This window comes from Bufo bufo, chromosome 5 (genome assembly GCF_905171765.1).
Source record: "Bufo bufo chromosome 5, aBufBuf1.1, whole genome shotgun sequence".
NCBI classification, from domain to species: Eukaryota; Metazoa; Chordata; class Amphibia; order Anura; family Bufonidae; genus Bufo; species Bufo bufo.
Window position 1 is genome coordinate 274,310,481 of NC_053393.1, and position 19,685 is coordinate 274,330,165.

Sequence of the window (19,685 nt, forward strand, 5' to 3'; positions counted from 1 at the left end):
ACTTCTGTTATGGAATTTGTGAATCAATTGATTTTGGCAAGCAAATTGGTTAACCCAGACTTACCAGAAATAAGACATATAGCTGATAGGCAAGCCAAAGTTGAAATGTCAAGGTTAAGGCTCTGCAAATGTAATGCAAAATTTCTAATTGCTTCCAGCCATTCTCCAAATCCACGAAGGCACTGAATTCTATGAAGTACTAGTCCATTACAAAAGACAAATTCATCAGCAGTAATATTTGACCTGTTTGTAAGTAAGTAAATGGATGAATAAATAAATCAATTAATACATGAATAAAAATCTTCCATAAGAAAAACATACAGGTACTAAAAATCTATTTTTCACTGTGTTTCTACTGTTGCTATTGGACACACATGCTATTTTTAATTTTACGAGTGTTTACTGGTTCATTGGGTTGTCAACAGCACCTTTTACACAGGCTAATTATCAGGAACCAGCATTTCTACAACCCCTCGTCCCTAATAATTACCTAATTCTCTGTGTAAAAGGACCTTAAAGACATTATCTGGGGCAGCATTACTATTTTGATTAATGTTATCTTTGTTGCCACAGATACATATAATTTAATCCAGATCTTGATCTTAAGCCTCATGTACACGTCCGTGGAACACGGTCCGTGTGATACCGGCCTGGATTTCTTCTGAGTGCAGGAGCGCACGGCGTCATTGGTTGCTGTGAGGATGTGTGCTTCCTGCTGCTGCCGCAGTACAGTAATGCACTGGTATGATCTATACCAGTGTATTACTGTACTGCGGCGGCAGCAGGAAGCGCATGGTGTCAGAGTAACCAATGACGCTATGCACTCCTGCAGTCAGAAAAAATTCAGGCCGGTATCACACAGTCTTTGTTCCACGGACGTGTGCATGAGGCTTTACTCCTTATCTTATGTATCAATGTAAGGGCATTCAATTCCATATTCCGTTCAACCCTTCTGGCGATTATAATCACCAAATACTTGAAAAAATCTACTAATACCAGTTTTCCAACAACCTTAGCTGGAAGTTCCAGGGTAAGACATGACAATTTCCCCCAATTTATTTTAATACCCGACTATCCTCCATGTGTCCCTATAAAAGACTAATTACTTTTGGCTCTGAGTAGCAGTGGAGAAGGAGATCATTGGCATAATAATAATAGTATCCATTCCCCTCTTGGGCCACATACGAATCCCATTATCTCTTTATAATCCCCTCTTTATATAGCAGATTTACCCACTCAATGAAGGCCTTACTGATACATATCTCCTCTAACGCTGCCTAGAGGTCACTCTGCTTTGGCTGATTGAGAGAACAGAAAGATAATATCTCCCATCCTGCCTCCAGACATATCACTCAGGTCAACATATACAGGAATGCTCAATATTGCTGTGTTTAGTCGCTGACTGTTTTGCCCAAAGAAAAGAATTACCTGCCTTTCCAAGGGCCATAATCCACAATTTGTTTAAGGCTGGGGCTACATGGCGACATGCGTTGCGCAAGAACAGGTCTACTTATGCTACTTGTATGGAACTTTCTGTCACGTGACTATTTAAGAGCAGTGAATTGGCTCTAAAAACACAACCAAATCACAGATAAGGTGCAGTGGCATGCAACTTGGATTGTAGTCTATGATAGGAAAGTCTCTAACACCGTGTGTGCCCTGCAACCAGAAATCCAGCACTGCTGTCCAGTGTTGCAGTATGTCAGGTGTCGCACAATCATTAAATGTCATGTCATGCAATGCGCGTTGCTGTTCAACCTAAGCTTTAGGCAGGTAGAGAACAGTTGAGCAAATTAAAGCTCAGCGCACATTGCATCCGAACCCTATGTTTAATGCATTAACCAGGAAAAGGTCCTAGGGTGTATGTCAAATGTGTCCATAGGGTTCCATTCACCCAGTGGGGGCCAAAAGAGTGTCATTCTGTCCTCTGTTGGCATATACCACTTGTATACCTATACAATGGAATACGTTGGAGCCTTGCATTGGAGGTATACGTCAGGAACATATACAGTGGATATAAAAAGTCTACACTCCCCTGTTAAAAAGTCAGGTTTCTGTGCTGTAAAAAAAAGAGACAAAGATAAATCATTTCAGAACTATTTCCACCTTTAATGTGACCTATAATCTGTACAACTCAATTAAAAAAACAAATTGAAATCTTTTAGGTGGAGGGAAGAAAAAATATAAAAATAATATAATATTGTTGCATAAGTGTGCACACCCTTAAACTAATACTTGATTGAAGCACCTTTTGATTTTATTACAGCACCCCAAAGCATGATGCTGCCACCACCATGCTTCACTGTGGGTATAGTATTCTTTTGGTGATGTGCAGTGTTTTTGCGCCAAACATATCTTTTGGAATAATGGCCAAAAAGTTCAACCTTGGTTTTATCAGACCATAACACCTTTTCCCACATGCTTTTCCACTGTACCTCTGATAGATGGCTCAAAAACTTTGTGCACAAGGGGGAAAAGGTGTGCAAATTGTTCCAGCCATTTATATGTGCATTTTGCTGTCTAAAGTTGCTGTGACAATATTTCAATTATATTGTCAACTTTAGGATTTTTTGACCCCGGACCCGAACCCGTACATTTCAGTAAAAGTTCGGCGATTTAATGGCGCTTTTTGAAAGGATGCAGGGCAGACAATCAACAAGCGTTTAACTCGTGTGCCCTCAGAAGCCATCACAGCCATGCCTACTAATGGCATGGCTGTGGTTGGCCAGTGCAGCATGTGACCCAGCCTCTATATAACCTGGAGTCACGTACCGCCGCACGTCACTCAGCTCTTACTAGTGAAGGGATAGGATGCTGCTGCTGTGAGGGAGAGAATAGGAAAGAATCTATCTGATATCAGAACTTGTTGCTAACTCTGCGATCTACAGCAATTTTTTTTTTTTTTTTGTGGGTACAATGCAACATTTTTGTACCCTGCCCTGAGCCCAGTGACACAGAAAAATAAGTTTTATCCGTCTGTTAGTTAGGTGGGCGTCGGCGGCCATTTTGTGCAAGTTCAGTGCACCAGCACTGCATATGTGCAAGGAACAATAATTTAATCCTGTTCTTTTAGTTCAGTGGGCAACATATACCCATTTTTTAAGTGCACCTGCCCTGCATATAGGGGAAGGGAATATAATATAAGTAATCCGTGAGTTCAGGGACCCAGGGGGTGACATATTCACATTTTTTTTCTGTAAAGTACCCCTGTGCTGCATATGTGAGTGTAATCAATTCAGCAAATCCATCTGTTAGATTCTGGGGGGACAGAATAATTATTTTTCGCTAAAAAGTACATTTGCGCCCTGCACTGCATTTGTGATAGTGAAAGAAAATCAGTTAAATCCATCTGTTTCACTGTGGGTGAAAAAATCATATTTTTTTTCCCATAAAGTACCTTTGAGGCCTGCGCTGCATTTCTGACAGTCCAATACAACCGTTAAATACTGCTGTTTTATTTTAGTTTGAAAAAAACACCCTTTTTGTGCTAGATAGTACATTTGCAGCCTGCGCTGCATTTCTGACAGTCCAATACAACCGTTAAATACTGCTGTTATATTTTTGTTTGAAAAAAGCACCCTTTTTGTGCTAGATTGTACATTTGCGGCCTGCGCTGCATTTCTGACAGTCCAATAAAACCAATCAATACTGCTGTTACATTGTTGGTTGACAAATTGACATTTTTTGTGACCGTGAAGTAATTGTATTAAATTCGCCTGTCACACTGTTGTGTGACCTCAAGAAATTTTTTCTCTTTATGACACCGGCACAGCTTCACTGTCAGTGAACTTAATTGTTGATTATTGGCGGTTACATTGGTTGTTGAACGCAAAGAATGAGGAGAGCGTCAAATAAGGGACGTTGCCCTGGTTGTGGTGCTGCTGGTGTTGGTGGAGCTCCTGTTGCAGGGAGAGGACGTGGTCAATCTGTGCCAGCTACACGCACAAGTGAAACACCTTCCTCGGGTGCAAGTAGGCGACAGAACCTTCAACGTTATTTGGTAGGCCCGAATGCCGATCTATGAATGGTGAGGCCAGAACAAGTACAGGCGATAGTAGATTGGTTGGCTGACAGTGCCTCCAGTTCCTTCACATTGTCTCCCACCCAGTCCCCTGCTGAATGATCAGAGTTGGCACCTGTAGCCCATGGCCATCAGTCTTTCACCGCACCCCCTTGCAAATCAGCCAAGCAGTCATGCAGCAGTCTCTTCTGCTTTTTGATGACTCTGCTAGCAGGGTTTCCCAGGGCCATCCACATAGCCTTGCCCGAGAAGTGGAAGAGATTGAGTGCACCGATGCCCAACCACTTATGTTTCAGGATGAGTACATGGGAGGACCACCGCAGAACGTCTCGGATGATTACGAAACACAGGTGCCAACTGCTGTGGCAGAGTGCAGACCGACAAGGAGGGCAGGGGTGAAGACTGGGTGGAAGATGATGTGGAGGACGATGAGGTCCTCGACCCCACATGGAATCTAGGTCATGTGAGTGACCTGTGTAGTTTGGAGGAAGAGGCGGTGGTCGCACAGAGCCACCAGCACAGCAGAAGAGGGAGCAGGGTGGAAAAGCGGAGCGGCCGTCCCCTAGACAGTACGCCTGCTACTGCCCACCACACCAAGGGACCGAGCACACCAAAGCCAGCTCCAAGGAGTTCCCTGGCGTGGCAGTTCTTCAGACAATATGCTGACGAGAAGACAGGAGTGGTTTGCATGCTATGCAATCAGAGCCTGAACCGAGGCATAAACGTTCTAAACCTGAGCACAACCTGCATGACCAGGCATCTAAGTGCAAAGCATGAGCTGCAGTGGAGTAGACACCTCAAAAAACAAGAAAGGTCTCTGGCTCCTCCTGCTCCCTCTTCTGCTGCAGTCTCGGCCTCTTCATCCCCCTCTGAAGTGACAGTGGCACCTGCCACCCTGCAAACAGAGGATGTGCCAGCAACGCCACCACCTCGGTCACCAAGCATCTCCACAATGTCCCAAGGAAGCATTCAGTTGTCTATCTCCCAAACACTGGAGCGAAAGAGGAAGTACCCACCTACCCAACTGCGATCCCTGGCCCTGAATGCCAGCATTTCCAAATTCCTGGTCTTTGAAATGCTGTCCTTCCGTCTGGTGGACATGGACAGTTTTAAGAATTTGATGACGGTAGCTATCCCACAGTACGTTGTGCTCAGCCGCCACTATTTTTCCAGGCGAGCCATCCCTTCCCTACACAACCAAGTGCAGGAAAAAAATCAGGTGTGCACTGCGCAACGCCATCGGTGGCAAGGTCCACCTAACTACCGATACATGGACCAGTAAGCACGGTCAAGGATGTTATATCTCCCTAACAGCACACTGGTTAAATCCAGTGGCGGATGGGCCTGAAGCGGATAGCAGTTTGGAGCTTGTCCATCCACCACCGAGGATTGCACGGCTTTTCTCTTTGCCTCCTGTAGCTTCCTCCTCCTATTCCGCTTCCTCATACTCTACCGCCTCCTCATTCGGTAAGCGTAACACCTTCACCACCAACTTCAGCACAGCCAGGGGTAAACGACAGCAGGCAGTTTTAAAACTTATCTGTTTGGGGGACAAACCCCACACTGCGCAGGAGCTGTGGACGGGCATGGAACAACAGACAGATGAGTGGTTGGTGCCAGTGAGCCTCAAGCCCGGCCTGGTGATGTTCGATAATGGCCAAAATCTCGTAGCAGCTCTGGGACTAGCCGGTTTGACGCACATCCCTTGCCTGGCGCATGTGCTGAATTTGGTGGTGCAGAAATTCCTGAAAAATTACCCCAATATGTCAGAGCTGCTGCAGAAAGTGCGGGCCGTCTTTGCGCGCTTTCGGTGTTCTCACCCTGCTGCTGCTCGCATGTCAGCGCTGCTGCGTAACTTCGGCCTTCCCGCTCACCGCCTCATATGCGACGTGCCCACATGGTGGAACTCCACCTTGAACATGCTGGCCAGACTGTGCGAGCAGCAGCAGGCGATAGTGGAGTTTCAGCTGCAGCACGCACGGCTGAGTCGCTCTGCGGAACAGCACCACTTCACCACCAGTGAGTGGGCCTCCATGCGAGACCTGTGTGCCTTGTTGCACTGTTTCGAGTACTCAGCCAACATGGCCAGTGCCAGAGTCATTTACAAAGGCTTTAAGCCAGGTTTTTGTTGTAAAAGAGTCACAAAATTTGGTGCATATGATATTTAGTACACACATGTGTGACTTTTCCCCTCTGTGCTGCTGTATGATCCATCTATTTATTGACGAGACGTGCACATGCATACCCTTTTTATATCAGACAGTTGCCCCCCTACATGCAGTAGAATGGTACAACCCATGTTTCAGTCTGTGTAATGTATCCATGTCCTAACTTAACCCCTTATGGACACATGACATACCGGTAGGGCATGGTTCCCGAGTCCTTAAGGACACATGACGTACCGGTACGGTGGGTGGTGATCGGAACAAGGTGCCTGCTCAAATCATTGAGCAGGCACCTCAGCTAAATGCGCGGGGGGGATCCCGTGACCACCCCGTGTCGGCGATCGCCGCAAACCGCAGGTCAATTCAGACCTGCGGTTTGCGGCTTTTACCTGGTGCGGCGGTGGTGCCATCGGGTCCCCATGGGGCTGTGGGTGGGACCCGAAGGCATGGAAGGCAGCGTGATGCCTTCCTGAGGCATCTGCGCTGCTTTCTGGTGAAGAGCCTGTGAGATCCAGCCTCCTGGATCTCACAGGCCCCGGAAGCTGTATGAGTAATACACACAGTATTACTCATACAGCCAATGCATTCCAATACAGAAATATTGGAATGCATTGTAAAGGAATATACCCCCAAAAGTTCAAGTCCCAAAGTGGGACAAAAAATAAAGTGAAAAAAAAAAAAGTTTAAAAAATTAAGTTCTCCCCTCAAAAATTAAAAGTTTCAAGTAAAAATAAACAAAAACGTCATTTTCCCCAAATAAAGTTAAATAAAATAAGTAAAAACTAGGGGGAAAGAAAAAAGTATACATATTAGGTATCGCCGCGTCCGTATCGACCGGCTCTATAAACATATCACATGACCTAACCCCTCAGATGAACACCGTAAAAAATAAAAACTGTGCTAAATAAACTATTTTTTTGTCACCTTACATCACAAAAACTACAACAGCAAGCGATCAAAAAGGCGTTTGCCCACCAAAATAGTACCAATCTAACCGTCACCTCATCCCGCAAAAAATTAGCCCCTACCTGAGACAATGGCCCAAAAAATAAAAAAACTATGGCTTAGAATATGGAGACAAGCAAAAATATTGAACAGGACGCTAAAATGGAGCAAAATAATAATATTTTAATCGTGCTCATGAAGGAAAGGGGGTGAAACCTATATAAATCAGCAAGAACTGATCCGTCTATCCTGCATGGTCTAACCTAATGTTGAATCATAGACACTACCTAAAGGGTGTATAGGAGGTCTATTGGAATATTATGAGGGGATGGACGGACTAAAATATCTAAAAACCACCGCACTAATACTCGGATATGGTGCTCCGAACGGCAAGGTACTGCCTAACCAATAGTGATGTGCTGACGGAGTAAGATGCTGCGTGTAGCAATCCCTGGGTAACCTGGATCAAAGTCACAGATCAATCACAGGAGCTGACACACACTGCAACTAATTAAACTGACCAGTGACCATTGTATCACTGAACAGCGGTGGTTAGTGTGAGGAGCAGCTGTGCACAATGCCGGCTCACAAACTCTATCCACCGTGTGGGTGAGTAAACCACATAGACCGAAACTGATGCTGGCTGACAAAACACGCCACCCACCAGCAGGTCTGTACACACTGAGCTACGGCTCTACGCGTTTCTGTGCAGATTGTTACATGCACGTCATCAGGAGCCAAGTAGCCACTACACCCGAACTGCCTAAAGCCGATCATACAGGTTTGGAGTCGGCTTTCTATACAGCGTTTAGTCAAGCTCCACCGAATCCTAGTGTGGGAGACGGTGTGCTGAGATTGTTGCATATAGTCTCGGCTCTGTACTGGCCGCGAGCGGCCAAGAAGACGCCGCGATTTAAAGAGGAACACCACGCCCCCAAGAACACACCTCCTGCCGGCAGCCAATCCACCAGATGAGACAATCATACTGGGCTGGTCCGCTGACGGCTATGGAGGAATCAGGAAGTGTTCAGGGGGTCAGCGCGCAGCGCTGTATCATAATTCAATAACAGGGAAAAATCGGCGGCTTACTACATGACAGGCAGCAGTACTAAAAAAGCAAAATCGGAACCCTGTAGGTAAGTGATCAGTATCAAGAGCCATATGGTAGTATAGTTACAAGCGATGACAAACACTGGAGTGTATGATGGATACCCATATATATTATAATGAATAGCCAGCATATGTGGATGAATAAGCATGTCATCCGATCACAATGACATGTTATCAAGCATAATATCAAGTACATATCATCCAGTGAAGGACACATATGAACATGTCATCAGATCACAATGACATGTTGTCAAACAGAATGTCAAGCACATATCATACCAGTGAAGGACACATATGAAGAGAGAGAACACCGATGATGTAATTAAATGAACGGAACAACGGAACACCTATGATCCAGTCAAATAAACGGAACGTAGGAAATGGCATCATTTAAACCATTAGGCTTGATGGTCCCCAGCCTAAAGATCCATTGTGCCTCCTTTTGTAAGAGAATGCGATCAAGGTCACCTCCTCGCGGTGATCTCTTCACTGTGTCAATGCCCTGAAATTTAATAACGGAAGCATTACCACTGTGGCATTCAACCACATGGCGGGCGATAGGTGTGTCCTGACATTTGTTAATATCAGATACGTGTTCCCCTATGCGCCGTCTAAGCTCCCGTATTGTTTTCCCAACGTATTTCAGGCTGCATTTACATGTCATCAAATAGACCACACCAGTGGTTTTACAGTTCACAAACGGTCTGATGAAGAATGTTCTGTCAGAAACGTAACCGGAAAATGATTTATTCTTATTAATGTAGCCACAAAACTTGCAAGAGCCACAGGGAAACGTTCCCGAAACGGGATTATGTAACCAGGTATGTTGTCTGGGACTCTGGTACATACTGTGAACCAAAATGTCACGCAAGTTTTGGCTACGACGGAAAGTGATCGCTGGTTTGTCCGGGATAAGATGACCAATATCCGTGTCAGATCTCAGAATGTCCCAATATTCAGATAGCACATTGCGCACTTGATCATGGGCGCTATCAAACGTACCAATGATCCGCATGCTCTCCATCCCTTGTGGATTTAGTTTGGGAGATAGTAGCGAATCTCTGTTGAGACTCAAAGAATGTTGGTAAGCTTCTTTGAGTAATTGGGATGGATACCCTCGAGATAGAAATCTATCTTGAAGGTCCACGGCGGCTTTTCTGAAGTCCGACAGCTGGGAACAATTCCTACGGGCCCTTAAGTATTGTCCCTTAGGGATCCCTCGTTTGAGAGCTTTTGGGTGACCACTCTCCCACCTGAGTAGGCTATTAGTAGCAGTAGTTTTTCTGTACATACTGGTGACAATATCACCAGAGGTGTTAAGTTTAATGGTCAAATCCAAAAATGAAATCTGGCTCTCATTTATTTCCGAGGTGAAAAATAGACCCAGCTCGTTGTTGTTCAGAGCCGCCACAAATTCATGGAACAAAGTGGTGCTGGCCCCCCAGAGGATCAGCACATCATCTATGTATCTGATCCACAGGGGGACAGCTCCAACAAAATGTTCCATGTCATCAGAAAAAACCAGCTCCCTTTCCCACCAGCCCAGGAAGAGATTCGCAAAAGTGGGGGCACACGGACTGCCCATTGCGACTCCCCTGAGCTGGTGGAAAATCTTGCCGTCAAATAAGAACACATTACGCGTCAATATGAACTCAAGGAGTTCCATGATAAAGGCATTATGGCCTAACAGATGTTCACCCCTCTGTTGGAGAAATGAGAGGACCGCTCTACAGCCCAAATGATGGGGAATGGAGCTGTAGAGGGCCTCCACATCTAAGCTAGCCAATTTTGTGCCCTCATCACAGTGGATACCATTCAGCCTTGCCAACACGTCCATGGTATCTCTAACATAAGACGGTAGACTGATCACAAAAGGTCTCAGAATGGTGTCCACGTATGTGCTGATATTTGCAGTGAGACTACCAGTACCTGAGACAATTGGCCTACCTTTCAAAGGCTCAAGACCTTTGTGTACTTTCGGTAGGCTATACAGAGTGGCGAGAACAGGAAAGTCAGGAAGCATAAAAGCAAATTCCGCTTTGTCAATCAATCTGTTCGCCAACGCTTTCGTCAAAATGTCTCGTAGTTCAAGTCTAAACCCTTCAGATGGATCTGATGGAAGCTTCCTATATGTGGATTGGTCACTGAGGATATTCAGACACATTTGTTGATATTTATCATGTCCCATCACTACAATATTCCCACCTTTATCAGATGGTTTAATGACCAAATCTGTATCCATCTGCAGATTTCTCAGGGCCTCCCTTTCGGGCCGGCTCAAATTATCAGCACTACCCTTTAGTGTGTCCAATTGACGGAACTTGTTAGTCACCACGGATACGAAAATGTCAATGGGTGTATTGTCATTGAGTGGGGGCATCTTTTTGGAAGGAGGTCGTAAATCCGTAAAGGGACCCTCACCAGGGTTATGTAAGGCTTCAGAGTATAGGTCTGTCAGAATTTGCACTTCAGGGAGCTTTTTGACGAAAGCGTTGGCGAACAGATTGATTGACAAAGCGGAATTTGCTTTTATGCTTCCTGACTTTCCTGTTCTCGCCACTCTGTATAGCCTACCGAAAGTACACAAAGGTCTTGAGCCTTTGAAAGGTAGGCCAATTGTCTCAGGTACTGGTAGTCTCACTGCAAATATCAGCACATACGTGGACACCATTCTGAGACCTTTTGTGATCAGTCTACCGTCTTATGTTAGAGATACCATGGACGTGTTGGCAAGGCTGAATGGTATCCACTGTGATGAGGGCACAAAATTGGCTAGCTTAGATGTGGAGGCCCTCTACAGCTCCATTCCCCATCATTTGGGCTGTAGAGCGGTCCTCTCATTTCTCCAACAGAGGGGTGAACATCTGTTAGGCCATAATGCCTTTATCATGGAACTCCTTGAGTTCATATTGACGCGTAATGTGTTCTTATTTGACGGCAAGATTTTCCACCAGCTCAGGGGAGTCGCAATGGGCAGTCCGTGTGCCCCCACTTTTGCGAATCTCTTCCTGGGCTGGTGGGAAAGGGAGCTGGTTTTTTCTGATGACATGGAACATTTTGTTGGAGCTGTCCCCCTGTGGATCAGATACATAGATGATGTGCTGATCCTCTGGGGGGCCAGCACCACTTTGTTCCATGAATTTGTGGCGGCTCTGAACAACAACGAGCTGGGTCTATTTTTCACCTCGGAAATAAATGAGAGCCAGATTTCATTTTTGGATTTGACCATTAAACTTAACACCTCTGGTGATATTGTCACCAGTATGTACAGAAAAACTACTGCTACTAATAGCCTACTCAGGTGGGAGAGTGGTCACCCAAAAGCTCTCAAACGATGGATCCCTAAGGGACAATACTTAAGGGCCCGTAGGAATTGTTCCCAGCTGTCGGACTTCAGAAAAGCCGCCGTGGACCTTCAAGATAGATTTCTATCTCGAGGGTATCCATCCCAATTACTCAAAGAAGCTTACCAACATTCTTTGAGTCTCAACAGAGATTCGCTACTATCTCCCAAACTAAATCCACAAGGGATGGAGAGCATGCGGATCATTGGTACGTTTGATAGCGCCCATGATCAAGTGCGCAATGTGCTATCTGAATATTGGGACATTCTGAGATCTGACACGGATATTGGTCATCTTATCCCGGACAAACCAGCGATCACTTTCCGTCGTAGCCAAAACTTGCGTGACATTTTGGTTCACAGTATGTACCAGAGTCCCAGACAACATACCTGGTTACATAATCCCGTTTCGGGAACGTTTCCCTGTGGCTCTTGCAAGTTTTGTGGCTACATTAATAGGAATAAATCATTTTCCGGTTACGTTTCTGACAGAACATTCTTCATCAGACCGTTTGTGAACTGTAAAACCACTGGTGTGGTCTATTTGATGACATGTAAATGCAGCCTGAAATACGTTGGGAAAACAATACGGGAGCTTAGACGGCGCATAGGGGAACACGTATCTGATATTAACAAATGTCAGGACACACCTATCGCCCGCCATGTGGTTGAATGCCACAGTGGTAATGCTTCCGTTATTAAATTTCAGGGCATTGACACAGTGAAGAGATCACCGCGAGGAGGTGACCTTGATCGCATTCTCTTACAAAAGGAGGCACAATGGATCTTTAGGCTGGGGACCATCAAGCCTAATGGTTTAAATGATGCCATTTCCTACGTTCCGTTTATTTGACTGGATCATAGGTGTTCCGTTGTTCCGTTCATTTAATTACATCATCGGTGTTCTCTCTCTTCATATGTGTCCTTCACTGGTATGATATGTGCTTGACATTCTGTTTGACAACATGTCATTGTGATCTGATGACATGTTCATATGTGTCCTTCACTGGATGATATGTACTTGATATTATGCTTGATAACATGTCATTGTGATCGGATGACATGCTTATTCATCCACATATGCTGGCTATTCATTATAATATATATGGGTATCCATCATACACTCCAGTGTTTGTCATCGCTTGTAACTATACTACCATATGGCTCTTGATACTGATCACTTACCTACAGGGTTCCGATTTTGCTTTTTTAGTACTGCTGCCTGTCATGTAGTAAGCCGCCGATTTTTCCCTGTTATTGAATTATGATACAGCGCTGCGCGCTGACCCCCTGAACACTTCCTGATTCCTCCATAGCCGTCAGCGGACCAGCCCAGTATGATTGTCTCATCTGGTGGATTGGCTGCCGGCAGGAGGTGTGTTCTTGGGGGCGTGGTGTTCCTCTTTAAATCGCGGCGTCTTCTTGGCCGCTCGCGGCCAGTACAGAGCCGAGACTATATGCAACAATCTCAGCACACCGTCTCCCACACTAGGATTCGGTGGAGCTTGACTAAACGCTGTATAGAAAGCCGACTCCAAACCTGTATGATCGGCTTTAGGCAGTTCGGGTGTAGTGGCTACTTGGCTCCTGATGACGTGCATGTAACAATCTGCACAGAAACGCGTAGAGCCGTAGCTCAGTGTGTACAGACCTGCTGGTGGGTGGCGTGTTTTGTCAGCCAGCATCAGTTTCGGTCTATGTGGTTTACTCACCCACACGGTGGATAGAGTTTGTGAGCCGGCATTGTGCACAGCTGCTCCTCACACTAACCACCGCTGTTCAGTGATACAATGGTCACTGGTCAGTTTAATTAGTTGCAGTGTGTGTCAGCTCCTGTGATTGATCTGTGACTTTGATCCAGGTTACCCAGGGATTGCTACACGCAGCATCTTACTCCGTCAGCACATCACTATTGGTTAGGCAGTACCTTGCCGTTCGGAGCACCATATCCGAGTATTAGTGCGGTGGTTTTTAGATATTTTAGTCCGTCCATCCCCTCATAATATTCCAATAGACCTCCTATACACCCTTTAGGTAGTGTCTATGATTCAACATTAGGTTAGACCATGCAGGATAGACGGATCAGTTCTTGCTGATTTATATAGGTTTCACCCCCTTTCCTTCATGAGCACGATTAAAATATTATTATTTTGCTCCATTTTAGCGTCCTGTTCAATATTTTTGCTTGTCAGTATTATAAGGACGTGTACCTTACACATATATTTAGCCGTATTTTGTTTAGAATATGGAGACACTAAAACATCTTTTATTTTGCTTGAAAAAAGCTGTTATTGTGTAAAACTTACATAAATTTTAAAAAAAGTATACATATTTGGTATCGCCGCGTTCGTATCGACCGGCTCTATAAAAATATCACATGACCTAACCTCTCAGATGAACACCGTAAAAAATAAGAAATAAAAACTGTGCTAAATAAACAATTTTTTGTCACCTTACATCACAAAAAGTGTAATAGCAAACGATCAAAAAGTCATATGCACCCCAAAATAGTGCCAATCAAACCGTCATCTCATCCCGCAAAAAATGAGACCCTACCTAAGATAATCGCCCAAAAACTGAAAAAACTATGGCTCTCATAATATGGAGACACTAAAACATGTTTTTTTTTGTTTCAAAAATTATATTATTGTGTAAAACTTACATAAATAAAAAAAAAGTATACATATTAGGTATCGCCGCATCCGTATCGACCGGCTCTATAAAAATATCACATGACCTAACCCCTCAGATGAACACCGTAAACATTTTTTCATAAAAACTGTGCTAAATAAACCATTTTTTGTCACCTTACATCACAAAAAGTGTAATAGCAAGCGATCAAAAAGTCACAAGCACTGTATGGCATTCCTTTCCTTCTGCGCCCTGCCGTGTGCCCGCACAGTGGTTTATGACCACATATGGGGTGTTTCTGTAAACTACAGAATCAGGGCCATAAATATTGAGTTTGGTTTGGCTGTTAATCCTTGCTTTGTAACCGGAAAAAAATTATTAAAATGGAAAATCTGCCAAAAAAGTGAAATTTTTCAATTGTATCTCTATTTTCCATTCATTCTTGTGGAACACCTAAAGGGTTAACGAAGTTTGTAAAATCAGTTTTGAATACCTTGAGGGGTGTAGTTTCTGAGATAGGGTCACTTTTATGGAGTTTCTACTCTAGGGGTGCATCAGGGGGGGCTTCAAATGGGACATGGTGTCAAAAAAAACAGTCCAGCAAAACCTGCAATCCAAAAACTGTATGGCATCCCTTTCCTTCTGCGCCCTGCCGCGTGCCCGTACAGCGGTTTACGACCATATATGGGGTGTTTCTGTAAACTACAGAATCAGGGCCATAAATATTGAGTTTGGTTTGGCTGTTAACCCTTGCTTTGTAACCGGAAAAAAATTATTAAAATGGAAAATCTGCGAGTATCTGGGGGCGTGGCCGGACCAGCATGGAGTGAGGAAGCAGGATCGCAGTGCTCCTACAAAATCCTGTGAATTATCCTATATACACCTGGCATAATCAGGGTTTCTTGAGCCCATTCATTATATATTGGATCCCTTCATACTCAGGGACACTCTGCCCGGTGCTGGATTGCTGCGTTTTGGCTATTGCGCTGTGGATGCCGACGGATCAAGGGAGAGGAGCGGAGAGAGGTGACCTGAGGAGAGTGTGGAGCGAGGCCGGGGCACGATTCGCCGCAGGGTACATAGTACAGGTACGGCTTGCTGACAGTAGCTAACAACTTACCTCGGACTGCTGCCGATACCTGCTGGAGTCTCGAGCCCGACGGCCGAAGCGGGAAGAAGCCGCGCGGTGGGCGCCATCTTGCCAGTGAGTGTGTGTGCAGCGGCGCTTCTCTCTGCCCCAGCAGACGGAGTGCGACGGCGAAACGCTCTGTGTCTCCCTCTGATACTACTTCCACTATTCTCCTGAAGTCCTGCAGCGATAATCCTACTAGGAGTCCTTATATATGAAAGTTGCAGCGTACACTGCAGTATATCTGAAAGTTTAATGGTGGTGCTGGTGTACTTATCCCCCCCCCTGAGGAATGTAAAGATAACTGGCAGTCTGCTTGGCTGAGTGGCAGGACTTGCCGAATTGAATAAAGCCTCATCTTGATTTGCTGCATGAGTGACATACCCCAGCAGGTCTTTAAAGTTTCTGTGGACTATTTCTATGGGCCGCAAAACTTCTTCTGTGGCTCCATCAACTGTTAAATGATTCATGGACGCCATGAGTCAGACGGAGCAGGAAAGGGAGGGGTCTCCTGTCCCTGGTGCCTCTGCTGAAGCCTCTCAAATTATGAAAGCTATAGCTGCCTGTCAAGCTGCTCTTACATCAAAGATAGACCATCTACAGTCTGACCTTAGCTGTTTGCGACACGATTTTGACAAAATTCGTGAAAGAACATCTGCAGTGGAGCAAAGAGTAAGTGATGTGGAAGATGCGTCCAGAGCAGCTGGAAATGACACCAGGCATCTGCTGCAACAGGTCCAGATGCTGCAAGCCAGGGCGGAGGACGCTGAAAACCACAATAGACGTAACAACGTCCGTATCCTGGGCTTACCGGAGCGAGTGGAGGGGTCTACCCCAGAAATGTTTGCGGAACAACTCATAAAAGAAGTGTTACATCCCATCTCGCTTTCCAGTTGCTTTGTTATAGAAAGGGCACATCGGATTCCAACCAGGCCCTTAGCGCTGGGATCCCCTGCTAGACCTTTCATCATGAAGATCCTGAACTACAGGGACAGAGACGCTATTTTGCTAGCTGCTCGGCAGAAGGGGAATGTCAGCTATGAGAATGTCCGTTTGTCCTTTTACCTGGACTTTACTGCGGAGGTCCAGAAGAAAAGGAAGCAGTTTACTGAGGTCCGAGCGCGGCTGAGGGACAAAAATGTGAAATATGCCATGATATACCCTTCTCGCTTGAGGGTGCAGGATGGTGAAACGGTCAGTTTTTTTAACACTCCTGAAGAGGCTACTGAATGGATTGAGAGAAATCTAAATGCAAGGCCTCATCGCTGATGGTTTATACTATAGTGATGGCAGCTGGAGCAAATAATACCTGATTAAATGTTAAATTGTTTTGCTGACAAGGTGGTTGGGGGAGGGGGGGAATATTTGGTTTTAATGCACCATTATTACTCCTGTTAGAATCCCTGTTCTTTGACTTTGTCTATTGATCAGATGTTTAACCCCATATAGGTATGCTGGGTGGCAACACCCTGTACGACTATGCACTGTTGTGGGTAGACTTATATGCTTGCTTTCTATCACCAACGTACCTATATGGTATACATGTTCTAATGAGTTAGGGTAGGTTATTGTACCCAGGAGTTGCTAGTTTGGGGTGTCAGGCTCAACCATGTTAGGAAGGTTTGGGCAGGGTGGGTTGGGGAGGTTGGGAGTGGGTGGGTTGGAGAGAGTATCTCTGTTGGGGGGTTCTTTGATGTGGATTGTGTGTGTGCGTGTATGTGCCTTCATTGGTCGGAGATTATGGAGATGTTATGTTTGGAAGAATAAATGGCGGTAATTAAGCTACTTTCGTGGAATGTTCGGGGTCTTAATGATAAGATTAAACGGTCTTTAGTGTTCAAATATCTGAAGAGGTATAACCCTGACATAATGTTATTGCAAGAAACGCACCTGCAGGGCCAGAAAGTACTAGCTTTGAGGCGCCCATGGATAGGCCCCACATATCATGCGGTTTACTCAAACCACGCTAGAGGTGTGTCTATTTTAATTGCTAAAAGTCTTCCGTTTCAAATACTGTCTGTACAGCTAGACCCTTATGGTAGGTATGTGATTTTACATGCTTGTGTCAGAGGCCTGCAGTACCTATTTGTGGGACTATATATTCCTCCGCCATTCCGCAGAGAAGTCCTAGATTTAATTACAGCTAAAATAGCAGGATTTCCAGCAATGCCTTATATTATTATGGGTGACTACAATGCCACTTTAGATCCTATACGGGACAGAAGGGTTCCCTAGGCCTCACACAGCAATGTCCTGTCACATTGGGCTAGTACTTATGATTTAGTAGAGACGTGGCGCTATTTCCACCCTACGGATGCACAATTTTCTTGCTATTCAGCTTCTACTGGCTCACTCTCTCGTATAGATCTAGCCTTTGTCAGCAGAGATTTATCCTCTTATATTAAGTCCAGTGATTATCTACCGAGAGGGGTTTCAGATCATGCCCCCCTCCTTCTGATACTGTCACAGCCGCTGGCTTCGACCGATAAGCAGTGGCGGTGAAACCCTATGTGACTCGAGGTATTACCCGTGGTGAGCGAGAGTCTAGATACAATGGGGAATTACTGGGAAGAAAATGAAGGGTCTACGAATCCTCTGGTAGAATGGGATGCTTATAAGTCAGTAATGAGGGGGGCATTGATTGCTGCTATTGCAACTCACAGAAAGGAACTGAATATCAAACGGATGAAGCTAGAGACGGAGCTAGCCGATAAAGAGAGGTTATTTATACTAGATCCGTGCCCTGAGAAGCAGACTTTGTGGCTTGATGCGCAGCGTAGGTTTACTTTGCATTTAACTGAATATACTGAGAAGAAACTTTTAAATCAGAGACAAACTATTTTTTCAGATGGTGATAAGTGTGGCAGGGCTTTGGCGTACTTGACTAGATCTGAGACTCAGCAAACGGTGGTGGCAGGAGTTCTGAATGATCAGGGGCTCTTATTGAGGGAGCCTAGAGATGTCTGCCGCCAGTTTGCCTCCTATTATGAGACATTGTATGCCCCCAAGATCACGTGCACCTCGGAGGAAATTGTCAATTTCTTAGCAGGTATTAATATTCCTTCTTTGGACAGAGATGACAGGGGGGCCCTGGTGGCAGACATATCTGACCTGGAGATTGAAATGGCCATTAGTTCCTTAGCAACCAAGAAAACCCCGGGACCCGATGGATTTCCCGCTGAATGGTATAAGCGGTTTTCTAAAGACCTGGTTAGTAGATTCGGGAAGCTGTTGAGGTATGCGCTGGAAAGAGGTTCGTTGCCTCCGTCTTTCCTGGAGGCAACGATAGTAGTGATTCACAAGTCGGGGAAGCCAGTTGACCAGTGTAGCTCTTATCGACCTATCTCACTTCTGAATCTTGACGTCAAAATCTTTGCGAAGGTACTGGCGTTAAGATTGAGGGGGGTAATTCTCTCCTTGGTTGGGGTAGATCAATCGGGTTTTATGCCAGGGAAAACTGATATTCATTTAAGGCGATTGTTCACTAACCTTCAGGTCAACCATGATAATAGAGGTATGAGGGCTCTCGCGTCCTTAGACAATGAAAAAGCCTTTGATTCAGTAGAATGGGAATTTATGTGGGCAGTACTGACTCGAATGGGCTTTCCGGGGAGAAATTTTTGTGCTGGCTACAAATGCTTTATAGATCCCCTTCGGCGAGAGTCAGGGTAAATGGGTACACATCGGACTCCTTCCCCTTGGGTAGAGGCACTAGACAGGGCTGCCCTCTCTCCCCCCTACTATTTGCATTAATCATGGAACCTTTGTCGATACTCATATCCTCTAACTCAGGTATAGAAGGCTGGGAAATAGCTGGAATATCAGAAAAGCTTTCATTATATGCTGATGACATGTTGGTATACCTGGCTGATTCAGGGAAGTCCTTGGATACCCTTTTAAATGTTGTTGATCAATTTGGTGGCTTCTCAGGTCTCCGGGTGAACTGGGCCAAGTCTAGTCTCTGTCTAGTTGATGACGTTGACCCAGCTCGCATTTCGGTGAACAATAAGCTTCAAATTGTGGAGCAATTTACATATTTGGGGATTATTGTTCATAAAGAGGTGGCAAAATTTTATGATTTGAATGTTGTTCCTACAATGCAATCCATTACTCGAAAGCTGGAAGCTTGGGAAAACCTTCCTTTAACTCTGATTGGGCGTATCAATGTTGTAAAAATGATTCTTCTCCCAAAATTACTATACTTATATAGGGCTGCCCCAGTGTTACTCCCCAGGAGACATTTTGCTACTTTGGATAGAGTAATTGCTCCCTTTCTATGGAATAAGTCTTCTCCCAGAATAGCGAGATCCACCCTCCAGGCATCTTACCTGCGGGGGGGCC

At 45.1% G+C, this 19,685-nt stretch overlaps 1 protein-coding gene across 1 annotated transcript in view; it reads right to left on the bottom strand.

Moving 5' to 3' along the window:
* The window catches only part of NR4A3 (nuclear receptor subfamily 4 group A member 3), a 240,368-nt gene that overhangs the window by 57,710 nt on the left and 162,973 nt on the right, over positions 1-19,685 (bottom strand). Inside the window, exon 7 of the mRNA XM_040433015.1 lies at positions 65-243. Within this exon, the coding sequence (XP_040288949.1) occupies positions 65-243 (179 nt within the window). The remainder of the gene's footprint in view (positions 1-64; positions 244-19,685) is intronic.